Source organism: Melampsora larici-populina (genome assembly GCF_000204055.1).
Source record: "Melampsora larici-populina 98AG31 unplaced genomic scaffold MELLAscaffold_3, whole genome shotgun sequence".
Classification (NCBI taxonomy): Eukaryota; Fungi; Basidiomycota; class Pucciniomycetes; order Pucciniales; family Melampsoraceae; genus Melampsora; species Melampsora laricis-populina.
Window position 1 is genome coordinate 2,523,674 of NW_006768767.1, and position 26,875 is coordinate 2,550,548.

The 26,875-nt window shown below is 41.4% G+C and overlaps 2 protein-coding genes across 2 annotated transcripts; one reads left to right on the forward strand and one right to left on the reverse strand.

Moving 5' to 3' along the window:
• Window positions 1-5,915: 5,915 nt before the first annotated feature.
• On the forward strand, window positions 5,916-6,574 carry MELLADRAFT_28498 (uncharacterized protein; the record flags this gene model as incomplete). The annotated part of the gene is made up of 3 exons (XM_007405053.1): window positions 5,916-6,112; window positions 6,214-6,424; window positions 6,488-6,574. Coding segments are annotated over 3 exons (495 nt in total), but the record flags the coding sequence as incomplete, so codon positions are not given.
• Window positions 6,575-15,545: 8,971 nt separating this feature from the next.
• MELLADRAFT_115274 (uncharacterized protein) lies at window positions 15,546-23,172 on the reverse strand (the record flags this gene model as incomplete). The annotated part of the gene is made up of 11 exons (XM_007405185.1): window positions 15,546-15,917; window positions 16,001-16,393; window positions 16,457-16,540; window positions 16,608-17,137; window positions 17,208-17,313; window positions 17,402-17,503; window positions 17,565-19,682; window positions 19,745-20,124; window positions 20,217-21,356; window positions 21,435-23,060; window positions 23,137-23,172. 11 exons carry the CDS (start codon window positions 23,170-23,172, stop codon window positions 15,803-15,805), a joined length of 6,630 nt encoding a protein of 2,209 aa, XP_007405247.1.
• Between the last annotated feature and the right edge of the window lie 3,703 nt (window positions 23,173-26,875).

Sequence of the window (26,875 nt, forward strand, 5' to 3'; positions counted from 1 at the left end):
TTTGCAATTTATCTATATTCCCCTGTGTTCCTCCCACAGGAAACAAGAGATGATATTCCCATGGGAAGACTGATTATGGTTAACACAGTTTCTGAGCCAAAACACAGAAATAATGCAGAAATAATGCCAAAATAATATATTTTGGCTCATAAACTGTGTTACAGTCAACTCTCCATAAAGGCATACCTTTTATGGGCATAATCCCTCTAAATGCATAGGTTTTTACAGGGGTTTTCCCCGCCAAAATGGGATTTGCCAGCCAAAACAAGATTTGTAAAGGCATATTCCTCTAAATGCATAAGAAAACTGCCCGCCAAACTGTATGCCATTAGAGAGAGTTGACTGTAAATACAATGGGTTTTCCCACAGGAAAATCATCATTTCTTGTGTCCTTCACACCAATACAAAAAACCCTCATCACACCTCATTAATGTCTTCATGCTCATTTTCCTATCTTGATTTAGATGTGAGTACTGGCTTGAATGTGATAACATCTTTCCTGTCCTGCTTAATTCTCATCTGTTTCAATCTTCAGATACTCCTCCATCCTTTCATATCCCATAATTTCCCTCCAATACCTTCATATGTCAAAACCCATGATTCTGCTTTTCAAAATGTCAACCTTTTTCAATCATTTGATCAACAAGCTCACTGATTGGCCCCATCAATAAGGCCTTCACAACAAAAACTACCCCACCTGTATACACTCAACAACCCACCTCAGATACATCCAGTCATCAACCACCTCAACTCTACTATAGTCAACTTCTGCTCAATTCCAACCCAATTCACACCCATCAATCTTACCAATCATATCAATATCTCTCCTCCATTCAATTCATCTGTCTTTCCTGATACCAAGTATAGTAAGTCTATTTTTTGTCATGCCACCTTTTTGATTTGATTCCAATAGGATCTGATTTTTGTTTGTTATACACTTTTTGATTTTTAGCTTTTGTAGCCCTGTATATGTGTCATTCAGTGGTTTTCTAAATTTACTGATGAATCACTTGGCTCTTAGCTTAGTAGATCAATCCCTTATGAGTATTGTAACTATCTGGGTGATTGATTAGATATGAGGATCTAATGTTGCTTTTGTATGTTGGTTTGTAAATCAATATTCTTTATGACTCATTACATAATAGTTCCTTCAGTCAAAGTTGATAGAGATCTGAAAACTGTGAGATCAGGTGGTGAGATTGAGAATGACAGTTTGCACACTATAAGAATGTAAGTTTGGGCTCAGTGAGAGCTTTTGCTTACACCATATACACAGTTACATGATATGGCAAGATAGAGTATTAGACACAAGGGCGGGATACTGGTGCTATCCTTGTTTGTGCCATCAAGCGCACTGTTGCTACGAGTTCCTGTGGCGCTCAGTGGCGCTATGGACCCTTGTATCACAGCAATAATTTGCTATACAGTGCATATTTGAAACCCACTTTGTGAGCAAGGACATGCTGATAGCTATAGCATAGCACAAGCACCACTTTACACAAAAACAAATAGTGCAGGCGGAGCGCTGTGGGAATTGTCACATTGATTATATCTCTGTAAAGCTGGAGCGTGATATGGTCTAGAGATTGTTGACACTTTGGGCTGGCAAGTTTCACAAGTCTTTGCCATATACTTTGTTGATAATGTTGATAGTGATCAATGATTGAAGTCTTTAAATGATAAATTTTCTCTTGATGCAAAGTTTTGTTCAAGGGCTGCCTAAAATTTGAAACACAAACCCAACCTGCTTTTGATTCATCTGAAATACATTGATCCTTGATAAAATCCACATATTTTGAAAAGTCCTCATAACAAATTGGGAAATATTCTTATCTTTTGAGGACTATCAAAGTATTAAAACTATTCTTGCAATTCAATAATTCTTTTGGAGAGTACTTTGTTTTGTAGAGAAAGATTTTTATCACAACCATCCAGATTAAGAGGAGCAGAATAGCCCCTCTGTTTAGCCATACACTCCCCTTTATTACATTGTAAGTCAATATATTCTCCTTCCAGTAATTTTCAGATAATGCTTTAGAAAAATCGGACAGTCTAACAGATTTATTCAAAGCTTTAACTGCTTGAGATAAACTTGATGTGTAACCTTTCTTTGCATGTGAAACTCTAATTTCTCCTGGAGGATAAAATGCCTTCCAGTTTGGTCCAGATTCTGCTCCGGACAACCAATCCCATTTCTTTGAGTTTTTTTGCTGTTTTTGCATCTTGATCATCTTAATCATATGAATCAATGTTGTTTTATTATTTTTGGAATGTTTATTTTTCTTTTGTTTGATAGGAGGATTTGATTCAGAATGCTGTGATCCATTTTCATTGTTTTCAGAATCAAGCAAGTCTCTTTCTGTTTGCGCCATGTCAATTTCATTTTGAGTAAGGGTATGAATTGGGGCCAATGGATGATTGCTGCTCTGGATGCTCTTTTGTTTTGCCAAGAAAATGTCTTCCAGGAAAACTGGATCAGAAGATAGGCTGAAAACACACACAGGGTCTTCTTATGATATGACAGGCCAACACCCGACTCGCAGCGCAGACTGCGAGGCACAGCCTGCGCCTGCGCTGTGGCACAGCGCTGGGGTTTTTGAAAATATGGCGACTGCGCCTCTTCACAGCGCAGGGGCTTTTCGACTTTTCGCCACTGCGCCTTTTTGCAGCGCAGTGGATGTGTCACTTCTCCAATGGAAAATTGAAAAAATGGGCTTTCCATCCGCCAGAAAAACAATTTTTTTGCCCACTGCGCTGCGCTGGAGCGCACCGCAGGGGCCTCAAAGATTTTGGGTCACTGCGCCCTAGCGCAGCGCAGTGGGTTTTGGAATTTTCGATTTTTTTGGCGCAGCGCAGTTTTGCGCATTCTGCGCTGTACTGCGCTGACGTCGGGTGTTGGACAGGCCTAGTAGGGAGTGGCCCTTCATTTTTATGGGACAGCCCATCATTGTCTTTGTTGGTTTTGATAAGATCTGATGCAAATTCAGACCCCTGACGGTACCAATTTGTCAAATCATAGGGTACACGTAGTCATGGAAAAGCTATGGTTTTTTATTTATTTTTTTTGGAAAAAAGTTGATTTTGGTCTTACAAATCTCATCATAAGTTTTAATTTACATATACCATACCTTATAAAAGTGGACAGCATGAAGCATCAACATGCTGTCTAATTGATGATGTAGAGACAGAGACCCATGGTAAAGAGTTCAAAATATTTACTTGGTCAATCACCAATGGGTGGATCTGCCCTTGGCTGCAATGACGGCTTGAATTCGCTTGGCCATTGAGGCAGCTAGACATTCCAATTTCTCAGTAGGTACGCTCTCCCATGACTCCAAAACATTGGCCTTCATGGAATCCAGATCCTTGATTGGATGTTTGGTTGAGATGTCAGATTTCATGATGGACCAAAGGTTCTTGATTGGGTTCAGATCAGGTGACTGCACTGCCCATTTTAACTTCTCTATCCCTTCTTTCTCACACCATTGGGAGGAAAGTTCAGAGTGATGGCCTGGGGCTCCATCCTCCATCAAAATGAGATCTTTGTTATTTGTGCAAAAAGGGTCCTAACAATTTTTCATACACTTGCTTGACAAAGTTGTCCAAGTCTTGACAACCAGGCTCCCTGATGATGAGCTTGAGATTGTGTCCAGGAATGAAACCACCCCCTACGACCCAACTTGAAAGAGGGTGCCAAGCAGGATGCCTCATAATTTTCTGTCACTTTTTGCCAAACCCAAACTTTGCAATAAGGCTTCCCAATCTCAAAGGTTGATTCATCCGTCCAGATGACTTGGTTCCAATTATCTACTGTCCATGCCACATGATTTTTTGCAAACTCAAGATGTGCAGCTTTATGTTTAGCATTCAAATATGGTTTGACTATTGCTACTCTTGAGTTGTAACCAAGTGATTTCAGAGCCAGCTGGATTGTAGTAGCACTAGCTTTTGGCGCCAATTCCTGGACCAACTCATGCATGGGAGATCTCTCGGCAAGTTTTTTTGACATCACACTCAAGATGTTGGAGATCACAATTGGTCAACAGAGATGGTCAACCTGTAGGTTTTTGATGCTCAACTGAACCTTTCATCTTGAATCTAGCAATGACAGATTGGACTGTCGTGACTGGACATCCAAGGGCATTGCAGACATTGATGTTCCTCATCTTCTCTAGGTGCATTCCGACCATCTGGTTTTTGATATCAGATGCTAAGGGCTTCATATCAAAAATTGGAGAAGTTCTGGATTACGTGTTTGACCACAAGATGGGTCAACAGCAAAAATTGAAATCTCACAAAACCCAAATTTGAAAATCAAAACCGTAGCTTTTACGTCACTATGTGTACAATCTTGGCAAATAGTGATCAAACCTCTACCATAGTTCTTCCGTTGAAACCACCACCCGTTTCACATGAAGTGGATAGGGATTCCAGCTTATTGGCCACAACCTGTGCAGTTTTGTAGTCAAAGAAACCATCATTTCTCATCTGAATCTTTGTGATGAAAAAAAGTGAAACTAGGGGAGGGTGGATTTTTTTTTGAATTTTATATTTTTTTTGCTTGTCTACCTTGGCTCTCTTTTTGGATGATGTTGATGGCATGTTAATTTTTTTGATTGATTGATCAAGATAGGGAAGAGCTAGTTTTTCTTAGATTTTCTAGCAGAGTTATAATATGGTTACATTTTGATCTTGAGATATAAACTTAGTGTGCCATGTGAAATCAAAACACTCGAAAGGAACAAAATAGTCACAGACAGTATATGACCCCCCTTCAGCATGTATGGCTTCAAAAGGACCTTCTGTGACTACTTGTACTCTGAATTGTGTAAACTTTGAACTTTGTAGCAAGATACACCTTCCTTGCATAGATTGTTTGGGTGTGGCACTGGGACTGTATCTATCTCTATCCATTGACTTTAAATGACCACTGCAACCAAGAAGACAGAGAAAGCAATAAACTTTTGGACAAAGGAAATTTTCAAAGTCTATTGAGCTTCAAACATTCACACTTTGTTGGCTCATATCTTCATCATGTCCATTGTGATAACTTGGTTGTGAAATCCTGGTGGAATCTTCTTTCTTTATATTCTAGGATCCTCAATTGTGGATTGGGGTATTTGAGCTACAGTCAATTTGAGAATGATTGACCACTTCTTTTGAAAAAAGTTGCTGCTGCAATGGTTCAAACCAACCAAAAAGGTTCTTTACAAGTTTTGTATTGTCTGTATGTATTCTCACAAAATCAGCAGAGAAACAAAACTTGGTCAATAACAAAACCAGGGCTTGCACCATGATGCCCATTTCAGAAAAAAACATCCATTCTCAAGTTTGGGTGTATGTAGGGCACCTGGCCAGCAATAAGGACCGCTTCTGGGTATACTCGGTGATCAAGGAAAACGCTGAGGATCCCGCGGGGCGATGGCCGCGCACCAAGGTGTACCGGCTACTGGAGCACGATGTATGCGGTCCCAAGTTTTGTTTAATGCTGATCGATCGAGCTGAGCCCAGACGCTACGCTTGACAGTCTTTCATTCGATGGCTACTCTGGATACGAGCAATCAGCCAGAGGCCGTCACGGTCTCATACCATACATCTCCCTCACCTGATGTTTGGGAACGCATCCATGCGGATCTCCATCGTCAGTTACCACTCAAGAATCTCATCTGGAAATCAACATCTCGCCCTGTTCGCACCATAAATCAAGTCTACCTCCACTTTCAACCTCTCTATCCATCTGATGCGACCAAACAGCTCATCACTGCGACTCCGGAAGCCCAATCCTCTGCTAGAGCAAGTGTTGAAATATCTAGGCCACTTCTCCACATGCTTTTTGTGGCCTGCGATGTGGGTCACCCTTCTGTGACGTCATTGGGCTCACGGTCGAATATTGATATCTTCATCTGAAACGTTAGGATAATGAAGCTTATCGAACGATCGTCAAGCAAGAGATACGCACTTGGATCGACTTCGTTCAAGGTCTTCCCACTTCTGAGTGGCTCATAATTCATGTGACGGCTGCTGCCAAGCCGAATGCGGGCGGAATTTTCAGGACCAAGTCTGGCGTATTGGACAAAATCAAAGCTGACTTCAATGTTCCCAAGAAAGACAGGTGAGGGATCGCCATCGACTTTTTCAAATTTTGTCTCGTGCGGCGCGCTATCGCATTATCTGATAATGCGATCCGACTGCACGCACTGCTCCCAACTTAAGATGCATTCAACTGTCACACTTCGGCGGCCCGAATCCAGTCGATCCAGCCAGTTCCGATGTTACACAATGGAAGGAGCTTATCGCACGGCTCAAGGATGGACTTATAGCAGCGTTCGATATCATTGTTGCTGAGATGGAAGAATCCGTACGAGGGCTGGACTCAAAGCGAGGTAGTTTGGCGTGGAATTTTGGAGAGTACTTTGCCGCCAAGGTATTGTCCTCGCTGATCTCAATCTCATCATTAGCTATAGTGGACGCTTACGTCGAGTTACAGGCCAATTTGGCCAATAGGTTTGCCTCCATCTGTCTATTCGAAGACTGCTTGCTGCAATACGAGGAGCTGGATGCAGCTTTCTTCCAACAGCTTCGTGGTGCGCCTTGTATATCAAATGCAATATTATCCTTGGTGGTGTGCGCTGAATGTTTTGGACCTCGACAGATTCCCCCGACGACTGGGTGGGGAAAGCAGGAGCCACTGATGCAGGCGATGATTCACGTTCGGTTTTGAGCCACGACGCAAAACCGTATATTAAATTAGTCGCCAGCGGTGACATTTCAATATTTGACATGAAGATTTATCTCTTCTCCCAACACACCAAGCTTCTTGGCCAGTTGGACCGATTGGAGGATGCTATTTTTCGCGCTAATACTTTCATTACTACCTTTACCGCATTTCTACGACAACAAGAGGTCTGTTTCTGGTGTACTTCGCGCATGAACTTGCCTTCACTAACGTTTATTTGCTTTTCCCTCTGACAGGCATCTCTCATCACCTATTTCATTGAATCGTGGACATATTCTGCTTGTATTGATTTAGTAGATTGGTGTGAATCACAGATCACTGGCAAAGATTTACCGACCATGCAGCTAAATGGAGTCTTGCGGCTGTGCGCCCAATTACTCGAATTGGCTCATAATCAGGTTGGTATATTTTCACTTCAGTGGAAATCATAAGCACTTTCGTTGGAGCTACAAATTGACCCGTCTTTGGTTCCCTTGCGCGAAATAGCTCGATAAATTAGGAATATATATAGGGTATCTACCCAATATCCATCCATTCGCCATGGCCATCCCATCAATTATTCGATCAAATGATCAAGTGACTCTTGTTCCGGGCTCAATCACTCGAGTCGACTTGTCAGCTTCCTTGAGCGATAAAGAGTTGTATGAAAAGCTTTATATCGCTTTGGCCAACCGAGCCATTCGCATGTATGTCAAGAGTGGCCGTAAAAGGAGCGCATTAAAACTACATTCGGTCGTGGCAGCCTTCGAGGAGACTCAGGCACGGGATGAGCATGCGCAGCGATTGTTTACTCACCTACCAGCACATTATGTCGACGACAAATGGGCCATCATCGAGTCCAGTCTCTTGGACCGTTGTGCTACTCTGCAGAGTCGTCTTGGTATGGGGAAGGAATGGCTTCTGAGTGTACTGGCGCTCGTACGCACGGGCGTGTCATATGAACCTGGTCGATGGTCCCAGGATGTGATGTTGCGCGATGGCCAGATGGACACGCTTGCATTGGCTACTCGACTCATGAAAGACATTAAAGAGCAAGCCTCCAAGCTTGAAAAAGATTTCGCAGCCATCGCCTTTCCCACGTTCGTCGTTGCACTCGCCACAAATTCAGGCCGCTCTGCAGAACAACAAGAGGGTTCAATTGTCTCAGCCTGTGTTACAAATTACCTGCCTTGCGTAAGCTACAATTTTGTGCTATTTCGAAATGTGTTTTCTCAAGTTGAGGGATTACATCTCCATGAAGTCTGTAGATATAGATTCTCTGCGCATGAAATTCTCTGGCCTGCCCTACGACACTTTATGGTTCACTTCTGGCCCTCAAAAACTCGATCCAGGCGAGACAGTGATTGATCTGTTTTGTCCGGTAAGTTGCGAAAATGTGTGCTTGCCTATCGATCCGGAAAGGTGCAGGTATTTGGGCTGATTTGAAACTACCATAGCAAGACGCCTGTTGCAGAGGTCTTGAGCTTAGACATGTCCCAAATTAGGATTAGTCGTATTATCTTCCAATATTATCATCGGCCCCCGACAAACGGCTCGTCTGTCGTAGCAAATGGACATATCAAAACGCCGCTCGAGGTATCGTTTGCCAAAGATCCCCTCGCACTGGATGTGCATCTGAAGCTTCCCACTGACAGTAAGCACTCTCAGCCGCCTTGGCTAGATACGGTCACTCACTGTGCCTTGCTGTTAGTCTCTATGTCTCCACATCGCTTCTGTCTGTTCACTTTATTCTCAGGAAGGAACCGCCTTGCGAAGGCAAATATAACTTTCAACAGTGAGGGGCGTGTCAACTTCTTTTTGAAACACTGCAAAGCCATAGACGATAGTAAGTATTGAATCCCTGCCCAATTGATTTCAATGTCAATTATTGATGGGCGCTCGGGTGATTGCTTTCAAGCATCAAATCTCCAATGTAATGAAAGTACGATGGAGGTACGAGATGTGCAACCCAACGTGAAGGTTGTCATTTCGGTACCCTTCGCACCCAGCACTACAGATTCACACGTCCAGGTATATGAAGTTATCTCTCATACTACAGTCTTCATAAACTTTCGCATCGCTATCTCACGCAAGAAATTACTCACTGCTTTTACATAGGTTCTTGTCAGTGTGGATCATTGCGTGCATGGCCAAGAAGAGACCCGAAGGTCATTTCGAAAGTCGTGCAATCTTACTATGGCCTTGCCCCTCGTTGTGAATGTACAAGACTTCGTGAGACCTAATTGGTGCATATCCCTGATATCATGTCTGCACACTCATCTATATTTCTGCTGACAAATCGCTAATGTCAAACAGCATTATCTCGAGATTTTCAGTTGCCACAGACGGCAAGAACTCGCTCAATATTCACTCGGTGAATCTTGAAATGCCAGCACCATTCTCTGTAATACCGGCTTCATCACTACAGGGTGAATCTACTGTAGGTAGCAAGGGTCTATGCGAGTTGAGGGGCGTCGTTTTCTGACATGATGAATTTGGATCAGCTCGTTATGGCTCCCCAGTCGGCCAATTTTTTGTTTAAGCTTATTCCACCAGATATGCCTCACTTTGAAGGTCAGTCATCTCCTATCAATGATTTGACAACATGTTGTCGATATTTATATTACTTGCTCGCTTCACACAGCTCCGGCTATGAAACTAGTTTTGAAGTATCGGTTACTGATTGATGGTCAGTGCACGTAATCCATCTTACTCAACTTGACATGGTATACCTTGCCTTTGCGCTCATGGTACCCTTTTTCGTTTCAGAGATGCTGGATATCCTGCGGCTACGATTAAAGAAGCTCCTTGAGCACCTACCCCGTCAAAAAGCTCACCTTCCTTCTCTCTTGGATAGTCTGAAATTATATCTCCGAGATAGCGCGCAAACATTTACCTCGCAGGATTACTCAGTACATCGTCGGTTGAGGTTAAATTCTTTTGATCCGCTTCATTGGGATACAGTGTGTCTAGAATTAGAAAAATCAGACGAGTCTCGGGATGATTTGGTGGACTCTCTGCGCAAGATCTTCGAGGTTGAGTTTGGGGCAAAAATTGTATTGCTCATGTACCTCAGCGGTAGTAAAACTAATTCGATTGGTCGAAATGTAGGACCCTGGAGATGACGATTGTGCAATTGAGCTCGCAACGCCGTGGCACACCCTCACCATTCCCATGGAACTTCCTAGGGTCTCAGTAAGTCCCGACCCCCCCTTGGATGTACATAGATGCCTTTGTAATTTGAATATCTGCTTTTCAATGGCAGGTTCTGAATACGATAGAATTTCGGCAGGGATCTTGCGATCTACAGTTAGGAAAACCATTACTGGTCGACTTGCTTATCCGAACTAGCTTTCGATGGTGTGGTTCTGTAAAGCATTTTGACGAGTTACATAAATATCCGCCTAAAATGATATATGAAATCGTACCACACTTGGCTGATTGGCTTGTCAGCGGCACAACTCGTGGTAATTTTTTAGCCAAGGTAACTCAGGCAACTTTTCACTTTACATGATGTCGATGGTTTGCCAAACTGGTCAATATGCAACCGCTGATTTAACCATTTTGCTCCCATCTTGGGACTTTCGAGTAGGATCAAGTAGAAACCAAGATCCAACTTTCGATTGTACCGATGCGATACGGCAAACTCTGCTTTCCAGAAGTTTTCATGTCAGTCTCCGAGTCATCCAGAGGGATTACAACTGAGACCCATCATCTGAATCGAGTCGATTCCCTCGTGATCCTTCCATCATCAATGGATTCATCTCTGTATCATATACCAGAGTCTAGTTTTCAATGGAACCCTAGTCCAAGTCCAAGTATATCTTGGCTCAGTAATGGTCCAAGTCCGATATGGCCACGGAAAGATTCAAGTCCAGCGTGGACAAGGGAGGGAAGCGTTGCACTTTCTGGAGTGTAGATCAAGGTGTTGCGGTTGATCTTGTGATGTCGATTTGTCGTGATGATCTATATTGCGCATGTTGTAAGCTCGAATACATGGTTAAAGTATACAAAAGTTTGTGGGGCCAGTAAACCGGTTGCTCAGATAGAGATCCAGCTGCTGTAGATGACAAGTTCACAAAGATATCAAACTCGAAAATCCGGGGTGTTCAGGTTCAGGTGAGAAGAATTGCAACACGCCTAAAAAGAGCTTTGCAGAGCGAAAAGACCAGGGGTAATCAGGTACAGGCGAGTAAAATGGCAACAAGCCTAAAAAGAGCTTTTAAGAGTCAAGACAAACCTGTGCAGGAAGGAACGGCCGTGGGCAAAAGATGTTTGAGACTGATAAGTAAAAAAAGCTGAAGATTTCTTTCTGATGAAGAAAACAGAACCTGGGGTAATCAGGTTTGGATGAGTAAAACAGCAACAAGCCTAAAAAGAGCTTCAAAGAGCTAAAGGACAAACCTGCACACATGGCAGTAAAACACACATACACTTGAGTTAGTCAAGACAAAAATATAGACAAGTGTACAGTCAATTTCACAAAGCTTGGAAAGAATTCCACGCCAATTTGCCCAAGTTTGGCGGGCAAAAGTTTCCAAGCTTTCTGCAATCGACTGTAAAAAAACAAACCTGTGTGTAAAGCAAGGCTGCAACGATACTATACTATGCTATACTTGACTATACTTGATATGGTATAGTCCAATTATATTGTACTTGAACTATACTTAGTATAGTATAGATAGACAATTGTGGGATACAAAGTAGAAACCCGGAATCAAATGCGGTTTTTTCCCAGTTTTTTTTGGCTGTAGAATCAGTTTTCCCAGTTGTCCCATATTGATGCTACAGCCAAAAAAACTGGGAAAAAAAGCTGGGAATTAATTCCGGGTTTTTACTTTATACAGTCGAACCCGCGCAATTGCATAATTTGGGGGGAACATCCGGCCTATGCAATTTCATGGGTTATGCAAAGTGAGGTAAAATACAGGATAGCTTAAAATGCATAAAGTTATGCATATATGCGGAAATAGGCCAAAATACATAACATTATGCATTTTTGCAGGTTATGAGCTAGGCTTTAAGACTTAGGGCTCAAGGTTTATGCCTAATTATGTACTTTTTATCCTGTATTTTGAGTAAAAGCTATGCAATTGGGCTTCCAAGACCTGTTTTTTTTGGGTTTTGACTTATGCATTATCATTTTTGACAAAATTATGCAATAAATCCAATTTTTAGCCCGCACCAAGTCGGGGGAAGTCCTGGCCTGTGCAAAAAGGCTGATTATGCAGTTGCGCGGGTATGCAATTGCGCGGGTTCGACTGTATCCCATAAATACTCAGATATACTGAAGCAGTATAGTTGGAAAAGTCATGGAAAACATGTGTGACACTTTTCCAGGTATATTTGGTACAAGGATATTATACTGGGTATAGTATAGCTGAAACCCTTATGTGAACCAACAAGGATTGTGGGCAAAATATGTTTGAGACTAATAAGTAGGAATAAAACTATTGAATGAGGATGACATAGAAAAGGATTTGTTAGAGTGACGTTTGTCGTAGGATTTGATGAGAAATAAACACTGACAGATGTCTTTCCAATGAGGAAAAGAAATCTGAGTGGAAACAGCTAAAGGTCCCCCATATATGAAAACATAATAAACAAGACAAAATCTTGGGTCACATGCCACCTATTTCCAAATAGTAAAGTATGTAAGGAAATTAATGTACTCATGTACTCCCTAAATTGTTATAGCTCCATGTCAGGATCCTTGTAGCATGTCATGGTACACACACAGAGATTTTGGAGACAAACTTGAAAGTCTTTTGGTTGGACATAGACTGAGATTGTTGTTGAGCCCCCTGTGTGAATGAACATTTGGGGATAGAATTTGTGGGATCCTATGTCAGCAGCTGGGGTCAACTGAGTGTCTGTCAAAGTGTAGTGTCATTTCTGTTTATTTATATTTCACATAATTGAACTTACTATTGTGTTATATTTCATTTCTTGTTTACTATTGATATTACATCTGTGTCTCTCATATGTCATGTTTACTGTAATTTGTCATTGTTATTAACCTAAATACCGCTTAGCACATTTATGTAAAACACCAAAGAGCAGTGGATAGAGTCTCCCTTCTTCATCCAAGATATTCTAATTCTTCTTGGGTGAAAGGTGAGTTAACTTGACTCTACTTGCGGGATTTGAGATACTTCGATGGGTTCAGTTCCAAACTGTATCTCTCCCTGATCTGACAGATTGAACAGTCTCAACATCTCAATTGACAAGGGGAAGACATACTTGTTGTGGAGATGTCCTTGCAGAGTCTTTTGAGTGTCTATCAAAAGTCCTTTGTGAGTGGATGTTGATGTGCTACAAGGATACAGATCTCACAGTTTCATAACAACCTCTCTGTCAATCTCTTGCCACATTCTTCTTCAGGACTTGATCTTGATCATTAATTTGATAAATAACTTGATCTAAATGATTTTCTAGCAATACAACCAGAACTCCTTGACAAGATGAATATAATTGACATCTTGATGATGAAATGATGACACTTGAAACACAAAGCACACATGGCCACATATACATTGAACAAACAAAAATGGAAAAGCACACACAACACATACAAGATAAAGAGCCATGTGGTATAATGAATACCACAACACACTATATCTTTATCCTTGTATCATGTTGATGTGCGCACAAAAAAGACATTTCATAGACACTCAAAAGGCCCTGCAAAGACGTCTCCATAATAGACATGTCTTCCCCTTGTCAATTGAGACATTGACACTCAGTTTAACCCAGCTGCTGACAAAGGATCCTGTAAATCCTGTCACCAAATGTTCATTCACAAAGGGGGTTCAACAACAATCTGATTCTCAGTCCAAAGCAAAACAAAATATTTCAAATTTGTCTCCAAAATCTCCATATGTGCACCTTGACATGCTACATGGATACTGACATGGTGACAGTAGTATCCTAGTTCCTAGGCACCAGTTACATAGTGACCAGGTCTTTTGTGTTGGTAGGGGCTGGTTCATTTTAAGGAAGTGGAAGGTTAAGCACATGCTTTTGTGTAGATCTGAGAATAAGTGAACATGTTTTCTCAAGAAAATTCCAATCAGAATGCCTGACCTATAGATGTTAAAGTGCAGAAATCAAAATACATTGGACAGAACAGGCACTTTGAATTTTACAGAGTGCAAGGTCTGACCAAGATTTGCTCAAGCCAACAGGCCCTTGAGGTCAGATTATTCAAGCAGATTCTGGTCAGATTGTGCATCCTACCAATTTAATATCCCTTCACAGTAAGTATTCAGGAAATTTTGACACATCAACATGCAAGTGATGTGTGGTTTGATTTCATGAAGTTCACATATGGCAGCAGGCATACCACAGTGACTGTGGATGTGTGAGCACTTTGTGACTCTGATCAACACATCTTTCACATCTCAATATTAGATGCAACATTATCCCTGGTGAAAGTGTTTTTTCACATAACACAACAGCTGTGCAATGTTGGTGATGGTGCCCAAAACACATTGGTCAATTCCCCCTGATCATTGTGCATTTTTTGGAGATGAAGCCTGGGGGCTGTCACATGTATGATCATCTAATACTGTGACACATTGGTCTACATATCATGAATGTGGAAAAAATCCTATCTCTTCCACCAGATCTCAAGTTGATTATGTTGCATATAGAAATGGAGTGTAACAGGGGCAGAGTCTTCACTTACCCAGGATAATTTTGTGTAAAATGCAATTGCGGGATACAGAGTAGAATCCGGGCATGTGCCTGGCTTCATGCCCGGAATTATTTTGGCAGTAAATTTTGATTTTCTGGGCAAAAGTCCGGGCCCAGAATTCAAATTTACTGCCAAAAAAAATCTGGGCACGAAGCCAGGCACATGCCCGGCTTCTACTTTGTATTCTGTAAATGTGTCTTTCCTCAAGCTCAGAATTATTGTTGATTATTGACATGATTGTCTATTGTTTCCCCACCACCACACCTCATCTGTTTAGAAAAGAAAGCAGACCCAATGCTTGAGATAGGGTGAGAAGGCTAGATTCATTAGAATGGGTACACCCAAGATCATATTCAAACAATGGGGTAATGCAAACAGTGCACATAAGATTAGCCAGCACAGACATGCCACATATCAAATTTGAGAAGTACCCCTAGGACAAAAACAAGTGCATCTCACATATTTGGCATTGTACAATAGATCAGGAACATACAAATTAAGAATCCTCCAATCACTTATTTTCACTCATAAAGCTACTGATAGCAAAGAAGAGACTTGAGTATTACAAAATGTGTAAGTAGGAACAAGGTAGAAAGAATAATGATGTCTTAGGACTCAGGAGAAATATAGTAAATTTTATGTGTCATCTTTGTTGTGTGCTTAGGATGGTGTTCAGTATCAGCAGCTGATCTTCAAATATTGTGATGTGCAATGTTGATTGTGCTTTCCCTTTCTCCATAATACTCTTACATCTTTCAAGTTTCCTTCTGCATACTTTGCCTAGGCTATGTTTTGTAATTTGTTCAAATTTCAAATCTTTCTACCTGATTTTATAGTATGAGGTATCATATCATAAGGAGTTGTTCCAAGGGCAGGGAGAAATCAGGAGGGACAGAACTTCATCTTTGAATTATCAACTCATTCAAGACCAGAATGGTTGAAAACATCATCAATATCTGTACACCATATATGATGTCTTTCTCATTTGTTGGCAGCACACATCCAAGATTGTAAGTCAATACCTCATTGATTATATGATGATTGAGTGACTTGGATTTTCCATTCTTGATTCTTTTTACCTTTATGTGAGAAATTGAAGACCAACTCACATAGTATGGCACAAGGAAGATCCTAGAGATGAACCAGGCTATATATATTCTTCACATGGTTCACTAACATTACATCTACCATTCATCATATGCACAATCTTATTACCCCTCTCCTTTTGTTGAAATGATAATAAAGTAGCTAGTCTTCCAAAAAAAAGATTGAGCATCAAAAGATTTCTGAATTCAATGTAATTCTACACATACAACCTAGTACTTTATTTCTTCTTTTCAAAAATCTTGCCTCTCTCTCTTTTCTGTCTGGTCACTTTAAGTTTTAAGTTATGCCTGTCCATCTTCCATCTCTTCATCTGAATCATCTTCGTCTGAATCATCATCATCTCCTTCTGCTACATTTAATTCAATCTTCAATTCCTGATCAACACCAATATATGAGCTACAAAGAAAACATAAGTATACTTCGTCAGTCTTTGGGAAAAAACGAGTGTCGTAAAGAACATGTTTCGAATGGGTACATACTCTGAAATCAGATCAAGTTTCAATTCATGTTTACCAGCATTAGGTACAGTGAATTCGATTTTAGTAGGTAAAGGCGTGACACCCGTTACTTTTTTGAGACCCAATAATTTCTTACTCTTCGGATCTTCCACAATTAACCACCAACAATCTTGTTTAGCAGTAGGATAGAATGGTGCAATCACTCCATTGCCTGCTACTGGTCTTTTCTCATCTTCATCTTCATCAGTTGTTAATGATACTTTTAAGGTGATGGGTGTATTGGTTGTTAGTCCATCTTCATCTTCGATTTCGTAACCCATTTCAATAGATGGATGTGAGTTGACAAATTGAGCTACTTTAGCTAATTGTTTATTATCCATTCTTAGTAATTCGTTACGCTGATCGTCCTCCAATCTGAACATATCAAATCATGTCAGTTCAGAAGCTCTAGTGGCTGGATATTTGCTGGTAACTTACTCCATGATGTCAGTGACTTGAGTTACATCAGCCTCTATACATCTCTGGATGACTTCAGTCGTGAATCCAGGAATCTGTTTTAGACTATAGGCATCATTTATAGTAAGCGGAAAACTTCTTTTCGAAAAAAGACTGAGCACAGGTCACTTACGGACTATCATGATTCCATACAGCTTGTACGATCATTTGGAAGAACTCCATAGCAACAGTCGTGTTGAGACACTCTTGTGAACTGAGTACATCAACAGCAGCGGAAATGAGATTTGGAACTTTTCGTAAAATTTCAATTTGATCCAACATCAAATCTGAAGGTAAAGTTAATCGACTGAAATGAGCTTGAAGTAAAATATTTGTTTTAAAGTGAGGCGATAAGTATTCCGCTTTCGCCACTTTCACCGGAACTCGATCGTATACCTTCTTCAATAATGATTCTTCTCCGTGTCGAAGTGGAACAGACTCGAATTCTTGAGCAGCAGATATGATTTCAAGGATACCCTTCAGTTTGGTCTTCTCTGTCAAACTCATACTAAATACATCAGCTGTGATGTAGTTGACGTTATAATAAGCAGCAACAATTCCCAAGGGGAGTGGACTAGTGTCCATTTCATCTTCAATAGTGATGCAATTTGAGCTTTGAAGATCGCTCAGAGTAGATTCCACCAATTCAGAAAGGTGGTCGCTCTGTCAGAGAAAAAGGGAAGGGTCAGATCTCGAAAGCAGAATGATCATCACCAGAATAGAAAGAACTGACCAGATGGCGATGGTCAGTGGCTTGCATATTGTAATAATTCGGATTGGCCACCAAGCGACGATAAAACCACTGCCAAGTACACCAGTCCACAGCGTCTTGTTTGTTCCTATGAAAAGTAAGGTACAAAGAAAGATAATCAGATTGTACTCTAATAAAAAGGACTGAGAGAGCACAAACTCGTTGAAGAAGCTTACTCGATTGTTTTTGATACAATTTCTGCGTTGAAGTGATCGTGTAGGGACAAATGAAGATGTGATTCGATTGGCAAACCTTCATTCAAAAACTTCTTGAAGAAGCTGTAAATAGTTAAATCAGTTTATAAGTTCAAATCCAAGTCTTTGAATTTCAATAGCTTACTCTTTTCGAATATGTTGACACATCAGTACGCATCGGCTAGATGTATCTTCATTTGGTCGACATGCTCGGCCCATCATTTGCAAGATATCCGGAAACGAGTAATCCACATAACGATGCTCTTTACCCTCGTAGTTTTGTACACCCATAATGATCACCATATAGGCAGTCATTGGAATATTCCAAGCAGTATCTTTTGACGCTACAACGACCTGGATTGCCCCAACTTCGAAAAGCTTCTGTACAATTAATTTGTCAGACTTTGACATGGCCTCATGATAATATCCAATACCGCTTTCTAAAGTTTCTTTCAAATTTTGATCCGTGATATGAGCAAGATGAGGTTGAAGATCTTCTTTCTCGATATTCAAGAATCGTGTTGGATTCTCATCAGATAGAGCATAGATCAGTAAGTCAGACGCTGTAAGTCGACACTGCTTTCGTGAAGGTACGAAGGCAATTACTGGCTTCTCATTGGCATACTCGAGAATTGATAAATACGCAGGCTTGGCCATCTGGATCATCAAGGATGGAAAGTGAGGTACATTGAATGATTGAAGATGTACCTCGAGCGGCAATGGGCGCGACCCGGGTGAAAAGTTAAAGATGGTCTGCGCAGTAGCTCCCATCCAATCTCCCAAATCTCTAGCGTTCGCCAAAGGACAGCCAAGTGCAACAATCCGCGTTTTGCTGATATCGCTTTGAGCGGTCACATAACGTGCTCGTGAGACGATAACTTCGTAAGTAGGCCCAATCTCGGATCCGATTAGATGTATCTCATCAGCGATCAATAAGCCAGTACGTTCGACCATCTTCCGTTGTTTCCATCGTCGTGAGACAAGATCCCATTGCGTAGGCGTACAGATGATCACATCAATCCTGGCTTGTCCAGCCTTGCTCCCGTCACTTGCAGTGAGCTCGACGTCACGAGTCAATTCACCAGTAAGGGGCTCAATGACTTTGCCGAGTGGCCCAAACTTGTCTCTCCATTCTTTGACCCTAGCATCAACTATTTCCTGGTATGGCTCTATACATACACATCTTGACCATTCAGGTTGGGACCAAAGTCGGAGTAGTGCAAATTCGGCACATATTGTCTTCCCACTACCGGTTGGTGAACAAATCAATACGTTATCGCTGCTAGTATATAGAGCTTGAAAGACTTGGGTCTGGATCTTGTTGAAATTCTTGAGACCTTGTTTCAGATATATGGCTTCGTATGCTTTATGATGTAGTGCAGACACAGGTAATGGTTGAAGGTCAAGAAGTGGCGTGGGTAATGAAAACTTTTCGGGTAGAATCAAATGCTTGAATGATAATGGCAATCGGGTTCCGGCATGCAACCACCGATCTGACACGACTGAAATGAAATAGTTTGGTGGTAGTGGATCCAACATAGGCGCATAAAACGTGACGAAATGTTCATCTGTTGCGTATCGCTCTCGCAACAAGAATTGATCGGTGAACAGTACTAGTTCCCCATCCACATCTTCTACCATGATCCAAAACGTTTCAGCTGTGCCGTGAACAGCCTGATCCCAGATGAAATCTGGGGTGATAGTAAGCTCGATTCGTAGCATCGTTCGAGTGATCGGTTGAACAAGCGCCTGAAGTTCCAACTTGGGAAACTGATGAACATATTTGTGAATAGTTTTACCCAACTTTGGATTACCCATCAATTCACCGAGTTCTTGGGGTTCGAGATCAAAGAATCGATACCAAGGAAAGTCTTTACGTTCAGCACGTTTGATGATATCAGCCGAACAAGAAGGAAACTGGCGTAAAGGTGTCATCGAGGTCCACATTCTTTTCTCTACCATCTTGCAGAGATCCAAGGCTGAATGAGTCAATCGAGCCCAACCACGTTTCAAGCAGATTTCGAATAACGCCCTCAAGATCCGACCGGCTGATTGAGTTACATATACCATATCTGACATCAGAGCGAATCCTTCCAAAGTGAGCCGCGAGATGTATGCTTGTAAAAGTACATTGATCTTTGCACTAGGGTCATCGACCGACTCCTTCACAGGGATCGGAACTTTCTCGAGTAACTTAGCAAGTTCCTGTTTTTCTTCAGCGCGCGTCGGTACGTATTTGAATTCATCACTCGCCGCAAACACCCTATTGAACATCATCATCAGACGTCTATGGTTTGGATTAGAAATGGAGACAAAAAACTTTACCTGAAGAGTTCAATAAGCGTCATTGTAGGTCGAAGATGCTGATTGTAGGTGGCCATCGAAGAATTCGTGATATAATAATGACTCGCAATCTTGCCAAGTTCAGTCGAAGTAATCAAACCAGTCCTCCGTTCATATTTGATCAAACCACTTTTGTCTAACATGCAAAATGCGGTATGAACAATGTCAGATCGCTTTTGAAGTAGCAGTGGATCACTTGATTCGTATTGGATTCCATAGAGCGATGGATTTTCGAGGGCGCGTTGGAACCAATAGGTGTATCCTAACCACTGTGCGGCTTCATCCCGATTACGTATGGTACCGAGGACGATTTCGGCATTGAGATTGTCTGCCAGCTTGTTAATCAGTTGAGACTCTATAGGCTGAAGAAGACAAAAGCAACGAGATGGGTAAAGAGGATAAACCGTTAACAACTGTGCTAGTACGTGAACCTTCATTGGGCGGAATTACTTACCAGCTGACTTGTGACTATCGACAAGTGGAATTGAAGTTCAGAATGGTTGGTAATGATGATACCTTCACCCATCGTGTCATATTGAGGCCTTCCTGCTCTACCTAACATCTGGAGGACATCCTGGGGCGATAATTCCACCCATCTACCTTTCTCCGGGTTGTAAATTTGAGTACCTTTGATGATGACAGCATGGGCGGGTAGGTTGACTCCCCAAGCCAAAGTAGCAGTCGATACTAAGACCTGAAGGTGTCCATCTGCAAATAGCTCTTCCACAAGTCTACGATCGACTCTTGCCAGTCCTGCATGATGAATACCAATACCAAATTGGAGGATATCTTTGAGCTGTGGGTTTTGTACGTGCTCAGTTGACTCCATCAAAATTTCCCGAGTGGCCAGGCCACCAGACATAAATTTCCCAATCTCTTCACGTTCGATTGCCGTTTCCTTCAATTGCTGTGCTGTCCGAGCGGTCTCTTTTCGGGAATGAACAAAAATGATGATCTGTTGCTTGTCGTCTAGTTGATTTATGACCTTGTCATAACAAATTTCATTCGTCAGTTGTAAACGTTTAATCGCCTTCTTCTCGGTGATACCAATGAACTCTAATTGCAATGGACAAGGTCGATATGAACTGTCGAAAAAGAATAGTCCTTTCTTGGGATTGACGCGTAAGAATTTAGCGACATCTAGATAGTTGGGTAAGGTAGCTGACAAGCCGACTAGTCGAACATATTCGTGATTTTGTTCCATTCTACGAATCGTCCGTGATACCAAAGCTTCAAGAACAGGACCACGCTCGTCGTGCAAGAGATGAATCTCATCAATGATGATCAATCCGACCAAATTAGTGTAACTGGTATCCGTGCTTTTACGAGTGATGACATCCCATTTTTCAGGAGTAGTGACGATAATCTGAGTCATCGAGATTTGGTCCTTTGTCATTTGTCGATCACCAGTCAACTCCCCAACCTGGATACCAAGGTATTTCAGTCGACTTGAAAAATTGCCAACCATCTCTTGAACTAAAGCCTTCATTGGTGCTACATAGATGATCTTGATCGAAGCAAAATCGATTTCACCCGTAGATTCATTTCGGTGCTTTGCAATCTCGTTCAGAACAGTCAACATTGCTACATTTGTCTATCAAAAAGAGGTCACGAGAAATACCACAAGACATCAGCTAGCCAGAATAGCATCAAACGAGGAAAAATGACTCACTTTACCAGCCCCTGTAGGAGCGCACAATAGAATTGGATCATCTTGACCAAACGCGATAGGAAAAGTTTTGCTCTGAACACGGTTCAGACTGGTAGCCCCTTTGAAAGCTTCTCTACACCAAGATGGCAATTCCGAAATCTTCACCAAATCTTCACTACTGACAATCGCTTTTTGAGGTGCCGGTACACGAATCTCTTCATAACCTTTTCCAGTAGGTTGAACTTTATGAGAACCTTCTGGCAATTTACATTTTTTGTTGGTCATAGTACGCGAGCCTTGATTAAACTTCATCGAATTGAGATCAACAACCTTCTTAGGGTTAGGGAGAAATGAGTTGGGGATCAGGTTGGCCTTGGTGGGGAATGCAGATTTTGATTCATCGCTGTCGATGTCCATCTTGCTAGGCTCATTTGTGGCTTGCAATTGAGGATTAACGATGCCTCGACCAGTAGTCAGCGCTTTTACGATCCATCCAACTCCCTTTTCTCGCATCACAACTGCCAAATTGACCTTCTCGTCCTCATCACTACGAGACCATTTAGTTCCCCAGACGATGATATCACGGTTTTTTGTCAAGATCGACACTAGCTCAAATTTATCGTAATCAAACAGATCGACCAAACTGTTCTCGAGGTCCCGTAGGCTAGAGTTGTCGGCAGAGAGAAGATTGATGGCCTCCTTCGTCTTAGCTTCGGCCTCGATAGGGTCAAGAAAATGTGAACCGATAAGCCGTTGAAGCCAAAATCCATCGATATCGTGAATTGTGAGTTCTTGCTTAGATTTCTTGGTTCTGAGACCGGTTTGGGCGTTCTTGGTCGTGTCGGGTCCAATGGTAATTTGTTCATCAGCATCGATTGGATTAGGATCACGATCATCGTCGTCTTCATCACGCTCATCATCGTCGCCACTTTCTTCTTCGCTGTTCTCTTCATCCCTGATTTCAAATTCATCTTCATCACTATCTTCAGCACCCTCGTCATCCTCGAATACGACCGCAACTCCGTTGTTATCATCGTCTAGCTCATTCGCCCTTGTTTTTCCTTCACCATCTTCTCCTCCCTCGCCAGATCCCTGCTGATCGGCGTCTTCTCCCCCATAATCAGTAAGTTTCTTGCAAAGATTGCTGAGCTCGTTGAATTTCTCATTTGGAATGATTCCGAGAAATTCTTCAATTGCACGCTTCTTGTCGAGATCTTTTGGATATTCATTATCGTTCTTCAGAGTCTCAATGGTCATATCGGCTGCTGATCGGATAATGTCATTAGGTTGATCACCTAGTGTGAGATGAACAGTCGAAAGCAAGATTTCATAGATTTGTTTTGTTTCACTTGTTCGAGGTTTATAATTCAATCCTTCAATCTCTTGTATAGCTTCGATCACATCACCGTACCTCCTTCCGCTTGCTTCAGTTACCTTTCGAGGTCGCTCGTCATGATTTGCTGCATGTTTTGATTTCTTCTTTGAAATATCTTGCTTCAAATTAACTGACTCCTTGAAGGCTCGAGATCCCATCGATTTGGGATCTATCCGACCCACTAAAGTTTCAGGTTCACCCGTTGGCTCATTATCTCGTCGTGGAATCTTTGATCGGTCGGCTGTCAATACGAGCGATGACATCGCCGCATACTGAAAAATAGAAACTTGGTCAGAATTGATGGTGCTTTAGGTTGAAATATCCAAAAACAAGATCAAATAAACTCACTTGATAACCTGAGAAATCCCTGTTCTTGGGTGGCATCTTGAGGACTGAATTCAAGTGACAAAGTGAAGTGCACAAGTGCTATCGATGGGGAGGTAAAAGTACCCTCAGCTGCGATTCCAAGACCGATACTATTTGTACAAGATTGAGATTGAGTAGTGAGTGAGGGATATCAAAAGAAGGGTGTTTCTTTGAGATATGGTTGGTTTGATTTGGGAAGAACTTGGTTGGTATTTTTTGAATTCTGGCTGATCGATCAACCAACGCGCTTCAGAGGCGAGCTTGGACCTGTCATATCACATACATCCTCACCCTTAGAACCATACATCTTGAAACGTACACCACATCTTTGCTCACTTCGGTATCCGCCAATCTCACTCATTATAATTTCTGCCTCCATAGGAATCCAAACAGTCTGGATAGCATGTTTTATTGGATTTAGCTGGATCTATCTCATATCCAAATCCAATCTCATGTTACTTTCTTTCTTTAGAATAGTTACGAGTCATGAATGAAGCTCTTGTAATTTGAAAATTTATTGAGATCTTGAAGTTGTGAATCTCATCACACAACATTCAATCATTAAATCACATATGTGATGAATCATGTGACTTTGTTCACTTTGACCAAATCGTCCCAATTTGACTTTTCCAGAATGAAAAAGAAGAACACAATAATGTCTCCTTGCCCAATCCCACAGCATTTTGTAAAGCATATTGAAAACGCCCATTGGTAAATTGATAAAAAAAGAACCTTTTGTTCCAAGAGGTTGAAAAATTTAAACTGCAAAAATCAACAAAAAACCAAGTATAATAAATGCCTAAAGCCCTGTTTGATTTCCATCTTCTCCTATTTTGGACCCTTTGTCCACTCCAATTTTGTTGGCCAATCATCATTCTTAGCTAAGTGATCAGAGTCTTCATTTGAGAGATTCAATTTTTCTGCCAACATATGTTAGTGTCATGGTCATCTGCAAATCTAGCACATAAAGCTTCATTTTTGCACCAATTTTGCATTTGACCCATTTTCCAGCATCTCTAACACTGCCTTGGTTGTTGATGATGATGATTGGTTCCTGTGATTTCAATACCTAGATAGAATGAACTACCACATTTTTTATTTTTTCCACTAATATTATGTCGTAAAAAGATATCACTACTGATCTGTGCATCTGATTTGCTGATACTGGATTTCCTAGCCACCTTGCCAATACAATGAACTGGGTGAATGTAAGTAACCTAGGGTTAGTAGATGATCCCTACTGATATCTACTGATAGAATAAAAGAAAGATTACTGCATATGTTTTGTATGTTCATGACAACCACCAGATATCTATCTTACCTTATAACAAAAGATAGATAGCTGTCCCCTCCTGCAGTTTGTTATGTTCAACAAGAGTGTTTGTTGATCTTGTAGTTTTATAAGCTTTAGAAATTTTTGATAGGTAAATTCAGCAATGAGATAAATATTGGTTGAATGTGATATAGAGAGATGAGATGAAATAAAAGAAGACTGGGCACAACAAAAATTAATGAAAGACAAGAACTTATTAAGAGCAGACAATATGTGAGCTTTGTAAATCCTTCACTGACTCTGAGAACATATCTGGGCATCATATCAAATACCAATTGTTTCAGATACCTAAACTAGATGATTTGATATAACTACACTCCCTAACTTAACTAAGTCCCTCGATGCTGAGACAGCTGTCATTCAAGCAAGTTGAATCCGCATGTCTCAGCATGAGGGACTTACATCTAATCTCGGGTTTTTGGCCTGAGGGGTAAGAAATCCTTCGCAGAGGAAATCTTGTTTTTCCCATTCCCGTTAGCTCACCGAGGAACATTTTACGCCGCTTCGTAAGCATATGCGCTGAGCCTTGCGCCATAATGTACAACAGGAATTGTCGAGATTCCTCGGTTATTCACCGAGCTACATATGGAACAATGGAGAAAAATGTAAGTAATGGCTTTTGTGTAAAGCCATAACCAAAAGCACAGCACGTGTGGTCAGAGTGGTATCCTGCTAGCCTCTCGGGGTACCACCAGAAGTTCTCTTGGCTGCCACTTGTCGAATCTCATATCTCAATACTCTCCACTTATTACCTTCAAAATGCTTACTCGCTCGAATTCAAAGACCTCCAATTCCAGTCCAATCAAAACTACACCCGCGATTTGGCAAAGTAAGGACAGGGAATTGACCAAGCCGGAGGTTCCATCAACGCTAGTTAATAATACGAAGGAATATCAGACAAACGTCGTTTCAAATAAATTTATCTCAATGTTTGATCAACCAGGTCGAGAACCTCAAATTGAATCAGTTGTTGCGCTAGTTAATAAGAGAAATACTTTTCTACGGGCGGGCACTGGCTTCGGAAAGTCGCGAATTGCTGAGGTTTACGCGGCATTGCATCCAAACAAGCCAAAATACATTGTTTTGACAATTGTCCCTCTGGATTCGCTAGGCAACAACCAGGTACGTTGTTCAGCGGAGATTGATGCGATGAATCAAATTTTATCTCATCCTGATTTGGTGGCCTGTAGATTGCTAGCAAGATTGCGAGAGGCATATCCGCTATCAATTGCAATGCAGAAAACGCAACCAAGAAGAATTTCGATGATATAAAGAATGGAGTTTACCAGTTTGTTTACATGGTGAGCCTAACACTGCGAATATAATGTATTTTTCCGAGGTGAAAAATGATTACATTTATTTCACAAAATGATTAAAAATGCATTAATTCTGCATTAATTCTGCATTTTTCTGCATTAATTCTGCATTATTAATCATTTTGTGCATTAATGTCAATCATTTTTCACCTGGGAAAAATACATTATTTTTGCAGTGTAAGCTTTATTGACATTTGTTATTTTCGTCAAACTGACGTGTCTGTGTAATTTGGGTAGAGTCCTGAGGTGTATCTCAACAATCTACTATTTCGTTCTGTATTTTTCTCAAATGACTTTCAAAGAAGATTAATTTTAATGGTGATTGATGAAGCACATATGGTTTACGAATGGGGACTGTGTAAGGGTGGAAGTAGAATATTACATTATGGGTTACAAGTTAGGGTATGGGTTTAGATAGAGGGTTTCAAGTAGATAGATTTGGTTCTTCCCCCCTTACCGTTTTCCTTTTTTCCTTCGTGGTTTCTCTCATCTTTTATTATCTCTATTTGTTCTACTGGTTTCTGATTCTCTCAAGTGCTGGACTAGAATTGATACAAGGGGTTTAGATAAACCCTCGCTCTTTCGAGAGCTGTGCCAAACTTCGACTCAGTGAAGGTGGAGATATCACTCCACCTTACAGACTGGTGAAGTCTCGTGCGGCTCGTCATTCGTCGGTGCATCTTCGAACTCAGGATCGGGCAGTTTTTCGCCCTTCTTACGGTAATCTTCATCTCCGATTGACTTCAAGCAATGTGCTGGTCCTTCTCTTGTCCGCTACCTGTCGACCAGAGGCTGTTCAGCAAATCATGGCCAACTTGAAATGGAAAGAAGGGGACGTTGTGAAGCTCGAGGGTGAGCTGGTTAGACCGGAAATCAGACTAATTCGAATGCCTCTCAAATTCCCTTCGAAACCCGGCTGCGACATCCGGCGTTTTTTTGCTCCAAAAACAATCATACATGATTCATTGATACCCCAGACGCTTGTTTACTCAAACACTCAAAACGAAACCCTGGCAATCCATCAAGCAATCCATTCCGCTCGTGAAGATTTAAATGGACGTTTCAACGGTTC